Below are 19107 nucleotides of genomic sequence, written 5' to 3'. Positions count from 1 at the left end.
TCCTATAAAATCATGCAACTGTTCTAACTACAATATGTAGCTAATAAAAACTACGCAACACAAGTATTATAAGGTGTGGTGTAGGCTTGCTTCACATTCAGCTCCTGTGATTCACAAATCTCATAGGTCCACCGACGTCTCTGGACTCACCCGACCTCTCTCTCTAGAACATTGTAACTATATATTACATTTGAGGGTATATGAAGGGAATGTAAACTGTGAAAACATTCCATCGCTGACTATTTTGATTTGGTTGTTCTCTCATTACTTAGGCTCAAATTCTCCCGTATATCAATAACTGTTAACTGCAATTAATTTAAGATGGGGAGCATAACCACTGTGGGCAAGAATGCCAGGACTGTTACACAATATTTCACCTTGCTGGACATAGGGTCTTAAAGGAATGTTTTGCAATGCCGAAATGCACCAAAAGCAGAAAAAGGATGAGCACACATTTAATGAGAATTGTGTCCCAAAGTTAACCAAGTCAATAATTTCAAGAGGTCAGTAAGAATTACTTAACAGTTAGGAAAATCAGAACAGCCTTTTGCATAGTGTTTTTTTCTTACATTTTATCCAACCAACATCCATTGTAACAAGTGGCCAAGAGACCTACTCAGATGAACACGGTAAACACTGTATGGTACACATGTTCTCCTTTCCAGTTTATTTCACACGCCAATGTACTAAATGTGCCTTCTACAGTTCTACTGAAGTTCCTCCCCTTTACAGTTATTCTGAATAGTAACTTAGTCATTCTATTTGGCTGTCAGTTGAGACTAGAGCACATCGTTTATACACATTAGTTCATTACATTCTTACACCAGTCTCTTAAATGAAATAAAACTAATGAAAATGTCTCTCAAATGAAAAGTCTTCCTTTTTAACAGTGTTTACTGTATTGGGATGACAGTCCTTATTATGCATAGATATGCATGTGTAAAGGTTGTAAATTGTTTAGTAGTGCATCCATCTACCAAAGCATATATTGTGTTGTGGTCAGGCACGTACAGATAATTTGTCCATAAGACCATCCAGCTCTTGAATCAGAGCATGTCCCTCTTCTCTGTTCCCCTTCAACTCCGCCCTCAGCTGCTTAAGGTCCTTGTTGCTATGGAGACGAAGGGAAGGAGGGCAATTAACTATCCACATTAACTATCGGGATCGCTGAACTCACAGCTGGTTATGAACATGGTCATTTAAAAAAAAGTTTATGACAGTGGGAAGGTTTACCTGAGTGGAACCAGGATGATCCCACAGACAAGATTGAGCTGTTGAAGAACCACAGGGAGTCTGGGAGTGGAAAACTAGAGAAATAAAAAGGAAAAGAAGGAATTGAATAAACTAGCAAGCATGCAAATGTCTGTGATGTCAAGTGAGGTCTGTGATGCGTTGCTATGCAAACGAGCAGGTTTGTGTGTATTGGGAGCAAAGACCTTCAGTGGTGTGAGGCAGGTGCTTGAGACGCTACTGTAGATATGGTTAATGGCTCTCTGGAGAGTCACTGCCTGCTGGGTCAGACTCTCCAGGTACTCTGAGCTCTCTCGGGCACTCCCATGGCTGTCCCCTACCTGTGGGTGTACAACTAGCTCAAACCGGATGTCATGACAGACAAGTACCGTACAAGTATCAGTAGATAATCAGTTTAATCGGAAAAACAATCTCCCACAACTAAAAAGATTACTTGGTTCTTGTATATGGAATAAGCCTCCTTCTCATGTTGCAGAGCTGAGCGGAAGTCTCCCTTGCTTTCAAATACCATAGCTAGCAAGTGATAACTGCATTAGAGGAAGAGGAGATGGGGAGGGTTAGAGAAACAAATACATTTAGAGAGATGGAATGAGAAAAGGCCTAAATAACCTTTGTATAAATAAAAGAAATATCATAAAATTACCTCTGTGCGTGTTTAAGAGATGTTGTACCATGGTATTTTAAGGTGAGGGTTAAGGCATTCTGTAGGAACCTCAGCGAAAGGTCATACTCCAACAGCCCATGCAACACCAAACCCAACATACTCTGCACAGGCAGAGCAGAAGACATGTTTGCACATATTAAAAGACAGGCAGGAAAGAAATCAGTAAATAATAAATGAATGAAAAAATCAATCACCCAACCAAGCAATCAATTAGCATTTTCCAGGAAAGCTATTCAATCAACAAGGGAAGAGTCTATTCCCAGTTTGACTTACGTCCAACAGCGCCACCTGTGGGTGGTCTTCTCCAACCACAAGCAGAGAGAGGTAGCGAGCGCGATAGAGCAGACGCAGGGAGGTAGAGATCTGACCCCCGGCGAAGCAGTACAGGGCCAGATGAGTCTGACGCACAACCAAAAACATCGTTACTTTTCTAGATTACGATTAGACAATAACTGTAACGATATAACGTTTTTGTCAAGGAGGCAGCAACTCACATAATCCTGTATGGTCTGAGGGTGATCTATGCCCTGCACTCTCTCAGTGATGAGGGCAGCCTTCTCCTGATGACTGAGGGCCTGGAGAAGAGACACATCTGCCCTTTCAGGTTTGGGTTGTGGACACAGTACGAAATGATTTTTCTGGTAGAAATACAGGGAATGGATTGTTGGATAAACACACTGCAGAGGGGTTATGATTGAAATGAGTTTACCTCAGTAAAATCTCCGATTAAATAGCAGAGTCGTCCAAGCAGACGCAGGCAAATGCTCACGTCCTTGTGCAGAACCCCACACACACTGCTGAACAAGGTGAGAGCTTGTCTTATCAACTCACAGCCCTCCTTAAGGAGCCCTGAAATCACACACACACAAATTTAGTATACCCTGAGGGACTAAAGCAGGCAGTCCCTCAGGCACTAAAGCCTCAGGGACTGCTTGTATTAGGAAATAATTATAGTACTACTAGTAAGCAGTATTAAAACCATCATAAGTTGACCTTGATGTATGGTGGCCTGGGATTGCTGTATCAGCTGTGTTGCGTCAGAGTCTGTAGGGCTGAGGTGTTTGACCACAGGAAACATGTTGATGACATCCTCCTCACTAAACACTGGCCTATGCCGAGACTCAAACACATACTCCCTCAACTGCACCTACAAGGGAGGAAAGAATTACTTGAATTAAATTTTGTGGACAAAGGGAATATCGGTATGTGTAATGTGTGAGATCTCCTGCATATCTGACCTGGATGCCTGTTTTGATGGCCATCTCCCTGAGCAGGGAGATCTTCTGTAGACTGTACTTTTCAATTGCCTTATCTATGTTCTCACTACCCAGCAAGAGAGACAAAAGGATAGGTTGTAAAGAAATGCCATATTTATTAGGGGCTGTTTAGGAAATAATTCAGACTGTCCTTACACAAACACATATGAAACACAAAGACATTCACATTTGAAACATTCACACAATGTGACAGTCTGAATTATTTCCTAAACGGCCCCTCATACATGTTTACTCACTCACTCACTCACCAGCACAGTCTGTAGTGGTAGTACCGCTCTGCCTCAGTATTGATCTTACTCCAGAGGTCACTGGGAGTCAGCCTTGCCCAGACGACATCTGTAACCATGGAAACTCGATTTCCATGGCTACGACGCCGGCGGCTCCTGCGACGGGACAGAAGCTCATCTGGTGGCACGAAGGAGGCGGAGTCAGAGGATGAGGAAGAGGAACTCAGGAGGCAGTTCAGGAAGTGGCTGACAGCTGCGGATAGGGCTGAGGGCTCAACACCCTGGGAAAAATACACACAAGGTATACAATAGGAACCCTATTAGTAAAAAAGGTTAAAAAACATAAAAGGAATTTATGTTTTCTGAAAGTATCGATTTTCTTACCTGTAGATACGTCTTGAAAATGTGTTTGGCACTCCTGATAATCACCTCACCAATGGCAACTCTCTTAAAAAAAGAACAGGTGAACAGTTGCTCTGTGACAGTAAATATGGGATTACATATAAGAAAGTTTCCAGAAGGTATGTAGTGCGTGTTGTGTAGTATACCTGCAAATGCCCGAGCCTCTTTCCCTCCCCAGTGTTCTCCAGTTGCTCCAGCAAAGTGCCCAGGTAACGTACATTCACACCCCGCTCATGAAGCTCTGCAGTCAGGGTACCTCCATCCATCACCACCACCGTATAATCCAGACAGTCCCTTATCTTCAACACACACACACAAACACACACCACACACAGGCAATCAGACACACACACATGGGCATGCAGACACAAACACACACAGCTATAATCTGTCTGATTTCAAAGTGCTCTTGGTGCATGGGTGTAGGACGCTCACAGGTCTTACCAGTGATGGAATCTGATTGGATAGCAAGAAGACAGCAACATCTTTTAACAACTGCCTTTGTTTCTGAACGTCCTCAGACAGTTCTGCTGGGAAACGCACCCCTGCAACATAGACAGACACCACAAAGACATCTGATTGTGTTTTGGATCTTTTGTGTGAGCATGTGAGCATGTGCGATGCTATGATCTATGTACCAGAAGAGATGATGTTAGGGTTGAATCTGATATCAAAGCAGGAGTCACTGACTGAGCCAACAGCCTCACAAGCCTTCTGGATCACCACTCTTTTGCGAGTATCTACAAAGACACACACATTTGAAAAACACATTTCATGTTTACATCCTCACATGAAAATATTCCTGTTTGTGTAGGGGAGTTTTAAAATATTGTCCTTGTTAAAGTGTCTGTCAGTCTATCACCTGCGCCGGTTCTGAATCCTGCTGTTTCTGCTGACTCCAGAGCTGTGGCCTGGTCCATCGACAGGCTCCCACCTTCAGCCAGGCTCCCACCTTCAGCCAGTCTCCCACCTTCAGCCAGGCTCCCACCTTCAGCCAGTCTCCCACCTTCAGCCAGGCTCCCACCTTCAGCCAGGCTCCCACCTTCAGCCAGGCTCCCACCTTCAGCCAGTCTCCCACCTTCAGCCAGGCTCCCACCTTCAGCCAGGCTCCCACCTTCAGCCAGTCTCCCACCTTCAGCCAGTCTCCCACCTTCAGCCAGTCTCCCACTTTCAGCCAGGCTCCCACCTTCAGCCAGTCTCCCACCTTCAGCCAGTCTCCCACCTTCAGCCAGTCTCCCACCTTCAGCCAGTCTCCCACCTTCAGCCAGGCTCCCACCTTCAGCCAGTCTCCTATCTGCTTGAGTGCCATTCCCTGTCTCTTCTTGAGACACTTCCTCTTGGTTGAGCCCGGAGGCAACCATCTCGAGGAAAACTTCATACCTGTATGGAACGTTTTCTGTCAGTCATCATGTGAAAACTGGCAATTTGTGACATTAAATAGTTCTGATGACATCCTGTTCAGCCATGTACTGCAAGTGTTTGACCTGTGTTGGACAAAAGCCTCCAGCAGCTCTGGTCTCAGACTGGCCAGGCTGTGCGGGTGTTGCCGTGGGAAACCAGGGCGGTGGCAGTCCTCTTGTAGCTCCTCCCCTTCCTCCAAGAACAGGAAGTTGAGGTCAGGTGGGTAGGAGCGTATGAGGTCAAGGATGTAATGTCTTCCATCGTTTCCCAGAATGCCCTTGGTCTCGACAGAGGAACAGAGTTCCACAGGGAGATGGGTATGGTCAAGCACCAGGTGACGCTTAATCCTCATTGGCCCACTGGTGCTGTTTAGAAGCTCTACAAATCTGCAATATAACAAGATGCTTTTTCTAGCCCATCAAACACATTACAAAGCACGTGTGCTCATGTGCTTGTGTGTTACCTGGGATGTGTGACGATAGTCTTTCCATAATCATTAGACCCATAGACCACACTCTGCTCCTGATCCTTATCCAGAATTCCAGGGACAATCGTTTGGGCGGTTACACGGTAACCACGGTAATCCAGTACAGCGGTTCCTAGTGTATGGAGACCGTCTGTATCGAGAGCTGCATAAGCCTGTAGCACAACCACACAACACAGCCAGTATGCAAACACAACAGTCTGTCTTAGGTAGTGAATAATCTCTGTAATGGTTCCATACTTTTCGTTCTCACCTGCACTCCTCTCAGGTCACAGGTGGCGGCAGCGTGGGCAGCAGCGTCGCCCCCTAGGGAGTGGTAGTGGTCACGCACATCAAAACCCAGGCTGAAAAACAAGCTGTTCCAGATGAACATTTGCATACGGGGCTCCTCCCCCGGGTTTATCGCCATGACGTTACCGTCAACCACTGCCATGGCACCTCGCCTTGCAGCAGCGAGAAAGTCGCTGTTTGTCTGAAAAGGGAAGTGATGTTTGATGGAAAGGTTGGAGGAAACAGGGGGACGAGCAGATAAAACAGCCGAGGTCTCACCTTAAATAAAGTCCTCTCTCTGAGTAGGCGTTCCTGAAGGTTCTGTCTGGGGAGTTCTCTCCCCGCCTGCAACTCTTCATTCCAGTCTCGACTCTGTGTCCACAAAACGCAAGTCACCACAAACTCCTCGTTCGTCGAGGTCATGTGACGTGCATTTCCCCGTGCAACACGTTTGTGTGTTTCACCTGTCCAGCCGTGTTTTCATCCTGCCCCATGCGGCTGGTGTGGGTCTCCTCAGCTCTCACACAGTTCAGGGTGTGGTCTCCCAGGGGGGCTGTCCAGGTGAACACCTGGAAGGGCGTGGCTATTCTCTCATAGGGGTGCCGAAGGACCCTGAGAGCCAACAGAGGGAGGGGCACATTGTGTAGCCATGGCAACACTATGGTACTCTCGGGATGAGTATACGTTAGCGATGTACTAATGTAGACCGGGTAGACCACATGCTCACCTCATCTTCTGCAGGGTGTTAAAGTTCTTCCTGAAGGTGGGGCTCACCTGACTAAGCAATTCCACAAGGGAATGGCAAAGGAACTTGGGTGCAGCTGGCTTGGGGTTAAAGGTAAAGGCAGTCGATCTGTGACAGATGACAAGAGCGCAGAATACAGCAAATACTTTTTTATAATCAAATCTAATTGTAGATGTAGATGACACCTAGCAGGAGGTGATACATCAACAGTCAGCTATTGCTGTGTCAACAGAAAATCGGTTCAAGAGTCTGGAAGGTCAGTAAAGTGACAGTTTAAAGGTGTGTCTGGATGCCTGGCCGCCGGGAACAACTCACTGGTTGAGGTAGAAGCCTCGTGTGGAGGCAGTGATGCTGAGGTGTTTGTCCTCCACAGTGACGGCGTTCAGATACATCAGGTCCCCGTGCATCTTCCTGTTTCCTGGAGGAGGGTTCCAGCTGCTCACTGTCAGGACCCGCAGGCACTGCAACGGCTACCCGACACAGAAGACATGATCTGGGATGACCTTCACATGATCCACCAGCAGACACTGATGTCACTCTGAGGTGACTCGTTCAGCTGCGCTACAAGTTTCACAGTAATGTGTTTGTCTTGTTGAGTTCCACTTAAGTTTGTGTTCCCAGCCTAACTACCTCTTACCCTCCAATCTTCTCTCATTGGCTGCAGTGGCATGAGTGGGCGGTCCTTACTCCCAGGAAGGATGTAATCAGGGGGGGTGTAGTTGGGGGAATCTTGCCCAGGGCCCTTCCGTGCTCCTGTCTCTGTAGGGAGGAGGCAGCGACAGATGCCAGACGTTTATGGCTGTCTGTTCAGGATTAGATGTCTGTTCAACTGGGAATGCTTCATTACAATTATTTCCAAATTTTAGAACTGTCATCACCAGTCACCATGAAATATGTGTCAACACTGGGTTTGGATTACATTTAATTTCATTTATAGTTAAAATGAGTGAACATCTGTCAGAGAAGAGAACTACATTACCCATGTCTCCCTGTGTGTAGAGGCCCAGGTAAGAGAGTGAGCTGCCGTTGAGGCCGTTGTGTGCATCGGTAGGATCCAGGCCCCTCAGCAGGTCACGAACATGTCGCAGGTGGAGGCGAGCGTCACGCACAGTGTAAGGATCTGTCGGCATCAGCCATGGAGGATTACATCAACACGTGATGTACCTCCAAGAGAGGGTGACATCTACTGCATCGAGTTTTGGATTTCAGTTGTTTTGTGGGAGCTAGTCTAATTGTAAATGCATAAATACTGTACATGAATGTATAGATTACAGTATGTTAATACAAACTGTATGTTACCCTCCACTACTTTGAGGAGCGCCCCCTCCAGCAGGCTTGGAATGGAGCGCAGTTCGGTGAGGCCGTCCAGCGTAGCCCCCTCAAGCTGCAGGGAGAAACAGGTGCGGTGACAGGTGAGCTCATGGTCCAACAGCACCTGCTGCAACTCCAACACCAGCATCTGACCTGACACCTGGGAGAGAGGGATGACAGGAAGAAAGGGGGCGGGGGAAGGAGAGCGAGAAGATTGAGGATGAGAAGTTCAGATAAGTAAAGGGATCTAGAAAGGGAGTTTCACATCAAACAGAAAATGGATAAATGACACTAGAAATGTAGAAGATATAGACAAACTGGACAAGTGTTAATACCTGGAGATCAAATGTTTCTGATCCTGGTGCCTGGATCCTAACAGTAAACCCCTCTTCCTGCAGACGGATCACTTCCTGGATGCTAATCTCCTCCCCTTCATCTGCATTCGTCCCCTTGTCCTTTGGTTCTTCATCTGGTTGGTTAACACTGGTGGGCCCTACGGTTTATGTAGACAACGTTTTTGAATCACTCTCTCTCACCTACATGTTGAATTGGTTGTGGCATCACTCTCTCTCTCTCTCTCTCTCTCTCTCTCTCTCTCTCTCTCTCTCTCTCTCTCTCTCTCTCTCTCTCTCTCTCTCTCTCTCTCTCTCTCTCTCTCTCTCTCTCTCTCTCTCTCTCTCTCTCTCTCTCTCTCTCTCTCATACCTACCTGTGATGTGTGGAGCAGCCAGAAACAGCTTGTCCACCATAAACAAGGTTATCTGTTTGGACTCTGCGACGCCATCCTCCTCACCTGCATCCACACCTGTCCCAGCCTGGTCTTCTCTCTCAGCAGCCTGTTTCAACTCCTCAGCATCTGGGCTTACCTGCTCCGTGTCTTGTTCAGTCTGGTCAGTGTCCAGGTATCCAGGGTCAGTTCTCTGTCCAGTCTGGTCAGTGTCCAGATCTCCAGGGTCAGTTTTCTGTTCAGTCTGGTCAGTGTCCAGGTATCCAGGGTCAGTTCTCTGTTCAATCTGGTCAGTGTCCAGGTATCCAGGGTCAGTTATCTGTTCAGCTTGGGGAGTGTTCAGGTCTCCAGGGTCAATAATCTGTTCTGTCTGGGAAGTATTCTGTTTGGTTTTACCTATACTTGGTTCCATCTGATCCTTGGCTCCACAATATTCTCTCAAATCTATGGTTTGTTCCATCAGGACTTGGCTTGGTTCTGTGAGTTCCATGTTCTGTTGTGTCTGGTCAGTGTTCCGTTCCATTTGGACAGTGTTCTGTTTGGTCTGGTCTTCATTCTGTTCTATCTGGGAGGCCGTTTGCACTGTCAGGACATGACTCCACTCACTCTCATCTGCACACTCCTTTGTCAGGACAGTCTTCTTTTCCATCTGGTCAACAATTGGTTCAGAGAGAGCTGTTGTCTGGTCTGTGTTGACAGTGCTCAGTTCAGTCACTGCCAGTAATTGAGTGTGTGTCTGTGTTTGGGATGTTTTGCATTTTTCTGCTTGTATCCCTATTATATCTAACTGGTTCTGTACGTCTGACAAACAGTAGGACTCTTTTGCTTTGTGTCTCAGGCTTTGGGTGTTCGTGTCCATCTTATTATCTGTCTCCATGAGATAGTCTGCTTGTGTCTGTGTCTCTGTCTGTGCCTCTGTTTGTGTCTGTGCCTCCATCCCTGCCTCCATCCCAGACTCTGTTTGCGTCTCCACCTCAGAGCACAGCCTCTCTCTTCCTCCATCCATTCCTTCCACTGGCTCTCCATCTGTCCTCTCATCCCCCCGCACGGTCGATCCCGCCCCTCTCGCCTGGTCGTCCTTCGTCACCAGCAGACACACCGATGGGTCGACCACGGCCACATCCACTCCAAGGCTACTGCTGAGGACTATGTCGGGAAACAGGAAATGACCTTGTTCCAGAGTGGGGTTTGTTAGTAGATCCTGTTCTGCGTCGTCCCATAGGGTCTCACATTCGCTGCCCTCTTCAGACAGCAGAGGAGACCGTTCTGCATCCCCGTCTTGTGGAGCCGTCTGACACCGAAAGAAGCCTCCCAACATTGGACAGCACTTGAACACATTCCCCATGATTTCCCAAACAGGGCTGCTGTTGTGCTTGTCTGTGAGGGGATAAAGGTCACAACAAGTCCAGGGGAAAGCCAAGGAGGGATTTCATAAGCAGAATCTTGCCACCGCGGTCTGACACAATCTTTCAGATATTCCCCAAATCGCTTGTGCTTCTATACAGTCGTGCAAAACTTTACTTTATGCGCACATAAAAACACATCACGTCTGGCTCACAGCTGATGATTCCAACAGGAACTTGGATCATTTACCAGATTATAAGGCTGGAATGTCAGTGTAGTTCTTCTGTTGGGGTCACCTGTGGGAGAACTCTTAAAGAATGACTTGAGGAATCTTTTTGTAATGACTTTACAGTCAGCGAGTTCTGACAAAAGGCCATTCCGAAGCTAGATGGACAGACTTTAAGACACACAGTTCCTACACTACACTGGCAACGATCACTGTCTCTGGATATCAACGTAATCCAAATAAATGATATCCCAAATCAGTCAGTACTGTAATCCAAACAGCACAGCGTGATCAAACTGAAAAGAACCCGTAAAAGAGACAAGATGAAAGTAGATACATTTTCCCTCCTGGAACCAGATCAAACACATCAGACAATCCCAGCAGAACAGAGGAGTTCGTCTTGCTCCTACCAGTCCAGGTCCTCCTGCAGACTCCTCTTCTCCAGCCGACTCCTGCTGTTGGATTGGCTGATCAGTTTCTCTGGCTGTCCTGTCCTGTAGATGTGGCGGCTCTGCTCTCCATGCTGCTGAAGCCCGTTGCACAAGCCTGGTGTGTGTCCTCCACTGCCCTTCACGGTGTGGTAGTGTTTCAGCGAGGGTTAGAGGGGGTCTGACGGAGAACTAGCCAGCCCTCCGTTGCTCCCCAGCCGTATAAGACACACACATGCACACCAACACACACACACACACAATTCCCGTCAGTAGTTGTCCCACTCCACACGAGGGCGCTTTCCAGATTGACTGAGCTTGAACAGAATGATGTCACTTCCTGGATGCCTGAGCATGCAGTTTGCCGACCCTGCTGAGCACGTGCAGAAAGAATGAAGCTGCAGGGTTTATAAATAGCAGCTAGACCACTCTGACACCTCTTTATTTTGCCCTCTTGGAGAACATCACAAGGACCCAGATATATTCACCACCCCCTCTCGGGACAAAGCCGGGCCCCTGACAATCTATCTAAATAGATGCACACAAACACACACACACACACACTCACACTCAGCACACACTGAACTCCATAAAGGCGCTGGCTGGAGCCTCACTCGTTGCCATGGCAGCGCTGCAGTGACATTACCATTCTGAGCAGCAGTTCAGAGAGAATCGTGGGAACATTCTGGAATGCAACTTTTTCAAAGGAAAGTGAAAAATGTTTTTTTCTTACAAATATTAAATAGCCTACAATAACATATTTTTGCAACTGCAAATTTGTGTATTATCAAGCTCACTATTAAACTATCATAGACACTTTTCAAGTAAACATTTTCTAGATCTAAAGTGAATTATCAAAACATGTTCTGATTGGTCTTGATTAAATTGATATTTTTCTGACACAATACAATGAATGACACATGAACACACGTGGACAGTCTGGGTTACTGTATGCTGCCCTCTTCTGGTTGGTGTTGGCAGGATACAGTGTAACAGCCAGGCTCCTGTTCTAATCCATATTGACAACGGATGAAAACAAGTATCATAAGAAGAGTCGACAAATGTAGTTGTTGTTTTGTCATTACTGAGCACGTTGTTTGAGTTTAATAAAGTGCAGTAAGAAATCATACAATTCAATATTTCTTTCTTCCTACCTTTCTGTAATGTCTTGACAGATAATTGTGTTGTCATCTACAAATACAAACTCATGGGGTCGCAGCAAAGCTAGTATTGAATAACAAGAATCAATAGGTTTTATGAGTGAGGTGCTTAGGTCCAGTGGGGTGCTTTTTTGAAAGCAATGGAGGTTGATATCAAAGAAAATTGCATTTGATCTTGATATACTTCTACACACTTTAACAAGTTGACATCCAACAACTAACTCTAACTATCTATGTCAACTGCTGTTAACTGATGTCCAAGAAATCCCTGTTTCCATTCTTCTCCACCTCTGGTGTTCATCTGTCCATCTCTCTCCTTCACAGTTCTGTTTCTCCCTCTGCTACTCCCATATCTACCCTCTCCCTCCGCCCTGACCTATCCCTCCACTTTCCCTCCTTTTGAACTCTTTCCCTTGTTTTGATTGGCCTATTCCAGGGGAGGAGCCTGTACCTAAGTGGCTCCAGGAAAAGGGCGGGATCTGGCATGGGGCCCGCCCTGAGAGGTGATGTCACTCTCTCCTGTGGAACGCACGCTCGGACCCGCTCCTCCCTCACACGGACACGCCTGTTCCGTCTGCGCTCTGACAGGCTCGGCGTTGCAGGAGGAGGCGGAGTCAGAAGCCAGTCTTCATCCTCTCCCCCGCCCTCGTCCTCCTCTTCCTCCTCCTCATCCTCCGCCTCCTCTTCTCCTTCTTCCTCCCATCCTTGCTCTTCATCCTCCTCCTTTGCCCCGTGCTCTCCTCCCTGGTTTTGTTGGAACAGTCTCAGGCGAGCAGAGTGCAGCTCTTGGCACAGCATGGACGTGGTAACGGTCTGCCGGTGGAGCTCCCTGCTCAGGGAGGTGATTTTGTGGCTACGGCGTTTCAGCTCTTCCAGGAAACGCCGCTCCTCGTCCCTGAGGCTCCGCCCCAGAGCCGTCGCTCGCGCTCTCCGTGACCTCAGATCCCCGCGTACCGCTCCCATCATGCATTGCTGCTCCGCTAGGAGACACTCGGCGACCTGGTACCGCGCAGCCAGCTCAACCTCCTCTTCTGAAACACGCACACACACATAGGCACCCACACACACACACACATAGGCATCCACACACACACACACACATAGGCATCCACACACACACACACACACACACACACATAGGCATCCACACACACACACACACACACACACACACACACACACACACACACACACACACACACACACATAGGCATCCACACACACATGCTCATCTCTGTCTCTTGGAATTTCTGTTATTGATAAATTGTCTTTTTGATACCACTTCTTGTCCGCCCACCTCTATTACTATTGGATCCTCTTTCGTTTCATTTCTCTCTCTCTCTCTATCTCTCTCATTCAACTCGGCGCTTCACCAAAGACGACTTACCTGACGCGACCCTTTCGGGAAACCTGGAGTTCAGCTCCCCGCTGAGCTCTACAGAGACAGACACAAGAGACAGAGTGAGTCCCGGGGACCCAGAGGGACGGCAGAGCCACAGAGACGCCTGAGCAGCTGGGGGGAGACTCACCCTGGCAGCGCCTCCTCAGGTGTGTTATCTCCAGGTGCAGGCCTGTCAGCATGGCCAGGTGCTCCTGCTGGAGGAAGGCCACACCCCTCTCCACGCCAGCCACCTGCTGCTCCAGCTTGCTCTTATCCATGACCACTAATTCACCACACCTGCCAGGGAAGGGAGGTGTTAGGCTACCAGATCCAGAGATGGCCTAGCTCACTGTCCTGTTCACTGGTAATGGATATGTCCATTTGTTTTGTGCTTGTTGAAATAGAGTGGACTAAGATTCAATGAGGAATGCAACCTTGAGGATTGTTTCACGTCTTACTTGACTGCTTGGATTTTCAAAATTGCAGTTTCACACAAACACAATTCATAGCAACATTGTAAGCCTAGAGTATGGTACATATGGGGGTGTAGCTACCGCTTACCGTGGTTATATATAAGAGTGGATCTGCCAACTTCCTGTGCATACCCTTCATCTTTTTATAGACCTCGGAAAAAAACATATCGCCATAACACCAACATCCGCCCGCGTAGACTAACGAGTAAATATTTCACATCTTACAGGCGATCGCTGTAGGTCGGTCACTGTTTTGTATAGCACGTCCGTTGATTTAACTGCAGCAGTGTATTAATAACCTCTTAATAACCTTCTGATTGGTATACAGTCTATTGGGCGTATTATTCACAACAAAGCCTTGCACCGGAACGGACGTAGTGCGTCGATACTCGTGCGTGCAGTAACCCCACCTCAAATGTAGCCTATTAACCGGACAGAGAAGCAGTGTTCCTCCACTGTTCCACGCATGTGGTCGCGAAGAATAATGGTCATTTCCAAGCGGCATTCAGATCTGGTGTGAAAAACTGAAGGTCAAAGAAGGTGATTTAGATAACACCTCAGATTTATGTTGCTAAATTATCGACATCCCTAGTTAGATAATTTAACAATGGATCCCTTGTTCACCTGCTAGATGCTTTTCAGAGCCATGGACAAGACCACATCCTGGACATCGAAACAAGCCCTCTTGTGGTAAACTTCAAAATGAAAACCAACAAAAGAATGCAACCCAACCAAAACTGTTGGGTTATTTTTTACGAAATAACGTACACTTACTCAATTAATTAAAGACTTGTTTTATTTCAACACATACATTGTTTTGAAAGACCAAGCAAAAGCCTTATTCAGAGAAAAGAATACATGTTCTGAACAGTGAACACACCATAATCCCTGGCACAGAAGAGCAGATGTTGTTTGTTACATACAGCCAGTACCACATACTCCTCCATAATCTGTTGAGTTTGGCACTGATAGCAGTGGGTAGCAGCCAGCGCTGACAGCCAACACTCTTGGTATAGCAGCCCTCACCAGTGCTACGCTCCAAGTATTGATTAAAGACTCAAAGAACAAAAAGTCAGTTGATAAATTCACACAGCTTAGAACAGAAGCACATAGAGTCTTTTTTCCCTTTGTTTCTTAGTTACCGGTTTAACATGAAGTGAGTGACTAGGCTCTCTCTCTCTTGGCTGCCCCCCTGGGACTCACTCATGCTGGGCAGGGCCACAGGCTCTCGAGGGGGGGCGGTATGGTAGTAGGGACACACTTTAAGATGAGCAGTGATGGAGGGGACATTCGCAAAATGCCATGACTTCACAGAGGAGAACAGGTGGCTGAACTCCCAAACCTAGGAGGAGAGGAGTAATAAAGAAAAAAGGAGAGAAAAGAAAAGGAGATGAGAGGAGAGGACAATGACAATGACAAGGTCAGAGATGAAAATAGGCAACGAAAACATTCTTTGATTTCTTGTACTCCAAGATAGACCAAGCTGGATTTGACTCTCTTGCTGGTACCGTTTTAGGCCTCCACGTGGCCCCTCCATGTGAGTAGGTCTTCTTCTCCCAGCGGAGGGTGATCATCCCCCTCCCCTGCAGCTGAGAGGAGCACACCTCCCTCATGAACCGGGAGACCAGGGCCAGCTGGGACAGAGACAGGCTGTCCAGGAAGCTGGCTATGTGACACAGCACCTCGTAGGGCAGGGTGCTCAGAGAGTCCAGCCCCACTCCCCCCCTGACCGCCCTCCTCCTGGGGGGCTTTGCTGGGTCTTGGGGGGGCTGTGATGCCCCCGCCAGCGTGTCAGGAACAGTGGGACGCAGGTTGAAGATGCTCAGCTCCTGGCTGGAAGGGATGGAGGTGCACAAACAAGATACTGTTCTCTGGGACAAAGGACTGACCACTTTAACATAGAAATGTAAGCTTTTTTTTCACACAGATACAGAGTTGAGAGTGGCGCTGTGCTCACTTGTAGGTGACGGTGGCCCTGTGTGTGGAGGGCTGGAACCTCCTCTGGCTGTAGGTGCAGCCCAGGTAGGCCAGGGGACACCTCTGCTCAAACCAGCCACTCAGACACATCTGGATGTCTGCGTGAACGTTCCTGAATAACGATGACAAAAGATTTCCATTTCTACTTCAGCACAGCCTCAGCTCCAAAGACCTAGTTTCGCTCGGTTGACGCAGACTTGAATCTCTCAGAAACAGTTACCTGAAGTGCGCGGGGAACTCTCTGCGTAGGAATGAGTGTCCACAGAGGAAGGTGAAGGCGGAGCTGGCCTTGTTGTGGCGGCTAGTCACGCCCTCCACCTGCAGCTGCAGGCGCAGCTTCAGGGGACGGCCAACCATGACGTCCGCCAGCACCGTGTCTCGCTCGAACGGCGCCGTGGGGAACGAGTGCGTCTGGGTGCCCACATCTACGTACAGTCCATATGTCCCTACACCTTCACTGATCTGACAGAAACCATCAACAAATGCTCAGGCTCAATCGTTCAAAAGTCCAGAACATTCCAATCATGTGAAAACCTCACGTGGCCTTTTGCTGACCTTGTGACCCATGACCTCTATCTCGGCGTAGCCCAGTAAGGTTATGGCGGCCTCGTCTCTATTCCAGGTCTCCTCGTCGCCACCCAGGTCTGCCGTGTCCACGCCGGCCTCCTTGGTCTCGTGTTTCACCATTGTTTCATACAGTTGGGTCCGTGGCTTATAGTGATAACTGTCTGGAATCTGAGAGGTCATCGTGAAAGAATAGAATAAAACACAATAAATAAATAAAATATTTTAAAAAAATATTTTAAAAAAAAATATTTAAATTATTTAAATAAATAAATAAAACGACAAGAAAAGAATATGAGATAAGAATGTTGAGTACATTACTTTCAGTCATTTAGCAGACGCTCTTATCCAGAGCGACTTACAGTAAGTACAGGGACATTCCCCGAGGCAAGTAGGGTGAAGTGCCTTGCCCAAGGACACAACGTCATTTTGCACGGCCGGGAATCGAACGTGGAACCTTCTGATTAACAGCCCGATTCCCTAACCGCTCAGCCAACTGCCCCACAAGTGAGATCACCTTAAAGGAATGCAGGGTCTGGACCGGGATAGGCTCCAGGCTTCCGTAGACGAAGTCTCTATCCCGGGGCGTGCACGCCTCGATCTGGCCGAAGGTGAGCAGCATGCGTCCGTTGTGAACCATGTACATGTTGAACTCCTGCGGGCTGAGTTCCTGTCCCAGACGCTCCATCACCCCTTCATCCCACGGCGCCAGCCCCGTCGCGTTGCTTCCCCCTGCCTTTTCCCCTCTCACTTCCCCATTTGCTTCCATTTTCTCCTCCCCTTTTGAGTCCTTGTCCTTGGACCCCCTCCCCCCCTCCTTCCCCTCCCCTGATTTAGGTTCCTGTCTGGAGGCGACTGCACAGCCCCCCCTCTCCATGCTGAACATCCTCTCCATCATGTTGTATTTGTCGGTGCTGAGCTCTTTTTTTTGCTCCAACTTTGGTTCCTTTTCCTCTCTCTCTTCTTCATCACTCCTCTCCAACAGAGGCGACAGGGGACCTAAGGGTTGAAAAGCAGAAGCAGGTGACAAAGGCTTGAAGGGGGAATCACAGAAGAAATCAACATAATTTAGCTTTAAAAAGTGAATCGTTGAGGCCAGAGCTTGTCTTTTGCAGAAAACCACATTTACTGCAAGCATAGTGTCATACTTCCAACAAAAAAAAACAAACCTCCGTCATCACCCTGTGTGGGCTTTCCGTTAGTGAGGCCTCCAGTAGCTCCCTTCTCCTTCTCCTCCTCCTTCTCCTCCTCCTCCTCTTCCTTCTCCATCAGCTCTGGGTACACATTCTTCATTTTCAAACGGCTGTACAGCCGTTCCTGGTCATCCAGGGCCGTGGCCAGGTCCAGGTCCCGCGCACTACCTTCCTCCTTCAGCAGGTTCTCATGCAGCACGTTGGGTGTGCGGATGTCTGTGTCGTCGGTTGGCCAGCGGAGCCACTCCATGGAGCAGCACACCACGCTGGCCGGGCACACCTGCAGATGGGCGGCCAACCAGGAACGGGGCATGACGATTGGACAGCCGTAGGCTGCGTTGAGACAGGGGGCCCTCTCATTGGGGCAGAGCAGCGAGTGCTCCTCCTCTTTGCACAGGTGGAAGAGAGCTCCACACAGCAGGCGGCAGGGGATGATCAGACAGGACACAGAGACCTCCACAGGAGCCCTGCAGCGCCGGCTGAAGCAGCTCTCACAGTGGAGGTGCAGACGCACACCTGAGGGACGGGAACGGCGACTCTGACAGAGGAGAGAGAGGGAGAGAGGTAGAGAGTGCATGAGAGAGAGAGAAAGAGAGAGAGAGAGAGAGAGAGAGAGAGAGAGAGAGAGAGAGAGAGAGAGAGAGAGAGAGAGACTGAAAGGGATTCACAAGTCATGGGGCATTGCATGGCTATTCTTAAGAATCAGATGCTTAAGAATAGATGTCAGCAGCACACAGTCACTACAGAACTGCAAAATGTCATGTTGTCTAGACAATACAAATAATTGATTTTAAAGTCATTCTGAAGTCCTTAAAGGATATGCACAAACATTAAATAAAAAAATGTGAGCTTGTGATATGAGGTGACACATACCATTCCTTAGGATAACGTGAACTGTCTTAATGTCCTGGCATAAAAAAGAAATAGTTTGATTAAATCCTACACTAATGTTGTATATTAATGACACTGAAACACCAAAAGAATACAAGAATACTTATTAAACATGCATGGCTTACGTTATGCAGTGCTGTAGTCCCAACCATGTTCCTCGCTGTCTTCCTTCACTTATGCTTTAAAGATCAAGTGTGCATGTCTATGTTAGTGTGTGTGTGTGTGTGGGGGCTGGGTGTATTTGTGTGTGTGTGTAAAAATAGTGTGTTGTGCTGACGCAGAAGTGTTACACAGCTTGTTGGAAAACATGGTGTGAGAGTCAGCAGACAAATGCTTAAATGCTTTTACATACAGGGGAGATTTCAGTCAAAGGTTATCTTACCATGGTTCTAGAATGATTTGTTAGTCCTGACACTGAGGACTTCACCTCTTCTAAAGTAAAGTGCCAAAGTACAGACAGTGCCACCTCTAGTGGCAATGTAAGTATTCAAACCATTGCAGGAACATCTCTGCCTGGATGACCGAGCACCACCTACAGCTGAACCGCGCCAAAACAGAACTTCTCATCATCCCGGCTAAACCCTCCATCTCCCACGATCTCTCAATCACCCTGGGATCTGCGACGGTGACCCCTTCATCCTCTGCCAGGAACCTTGGGGTTACCATGGACGACGAGCTCTCCCTCACGGCCCACATTGCTGCGGTCTCCCGG

The 19107-nt window shown here is 47.9% G+C and overlaps 3 protein-coding genes across 3 annotated transcripts; all 3 read right to left on the bottom strand.

Moving 5' to 3' along the window:
* Nucleotides 1-457: 457 nt before the first annotated feature.
* LOC134039858 (clustered mitochondria protein homolog) lies at nucleotides 458-11199 on the bottom strand. Its single transcript, XM_062485990.1, has 28 exons — nucleotides 8741-11199; nucleotides 8368-8525; nucleotides 8021-8192; nucleotides 7701-7841; nucleotides 7359-7480; nucleotides 7037-7191; nucleotides 6704-6829; nucleotides 6441-6588; nucleotides 6256-6348; nucleotides 5960-6178; nucleotides 5686-5861; nucleotides 5306-5608; nucleotides 4684-5201; nucleotides 4460-4561; nucleotides 4266-4366; nucleotides 3968-4120; nucleotides 3804-3866; nucleotides 3441-3700; nucleotides 3154-3238; nucleotides 2909-3062; nucleotides 2625-2764; nucleotides 2410-2490; nucleotides 2189-2314; nucleotides 1895-2016; nucleotides 1685-1778; nucleotides 1437-1571; nucleotides 1234-1307; nucleotides 458-1111 (listed from the first exon to the last, which is right to left on the bottom strand). Exons 1-28 carry the CDS (start codon nucleotides 10101-10103, stop codon nucleotides 1000-1002), a joined length of 5496 nt encoding a protein of 1831 aa, XP_062341974.1. The 5' UTR covers nucleotides 10104-11199; the 3' UTR covers nucleotides 458-999.
* Nucleotides 11200-11831: 632 nt separating this feature from the next.
* LOC134039488 (coiled-coil domain-containing 92B-like) lies at nucleotides 11832-14418 on the bottom strand. The gene is made up of 4 exons (XM_062485381.1): nucleotides 13859-14418; nucleotides 13446-13594; nucleotides 13304-13351; nucleotides 11832-12947 (listed from the first exon to the last, which is right to left on the bottom strand). Exons 2-4 carry the CDS (start codon nucleotides 13573-13575, stop codon nucleotides 12235-12237), a joined length of 891 nt encoding a protein of 296 aa, XP_062341365.1. The 5' UTR covers nucleotides 13576-13594; nucleotides 13859-14418; the 3' UTR covers nucleotides 11832-12234.
* A 130-nt stretch (nucleotides 14419-14548) lies between these two features.
* Nucleotides 14549-18613, bottom strand: LOC134039674 (F-box only protein 40-like). Its single transcript, XM_062485687.1, has 9 exons — nucleotides 18521-18613; nucleotides 18378-18411; nucleotides 17481-18042; nucleotides 16829-17310; nucleotides 16303-16482; nucleotides 15968-16209; nucleotides 15728-15859; nucleotides 15279-15603; nucleotides 14549-15112 (listed from the first exon to the last, which is right to left on the bottom strand). The coding sequence occupies exons 2-9, from the start codon at nucleotides 18378-18380 to the stop codon at nucleotides 14909-14911; spliced, it is 2130 nt and encodes a 709-aa protein (XP_062341671.1). The 5' UTR covers nucleotides 18381-18411; nucleotides 18521-18613; the 3' UTR covers nucleotides 14549-14908.
* Between the last annotated feature and the right edge of the window lie 494 nt (nucleotides 18614-19107).

The sequence above is a fragment of the Osmerus eperlanus genome, chromosome 19 (assembly GCF_963692335.1).
Source record: "Osmerus eperlanus chromosome 19, fOsmEpe2.1, whole genome shotgun sequence".
NCBI classification, from domain to species: Eukaryota; Metazoa; Chordata; class Actinopteri; order Osmeriformes; family Osmeridae; genus Osmerus; species Osmerus eperlanus.
The sequence above is the reverse complement of the archived record's forward strand: the minus strand, read 5'-3'. Positions and strand labels throughout refer to the sequence as shown.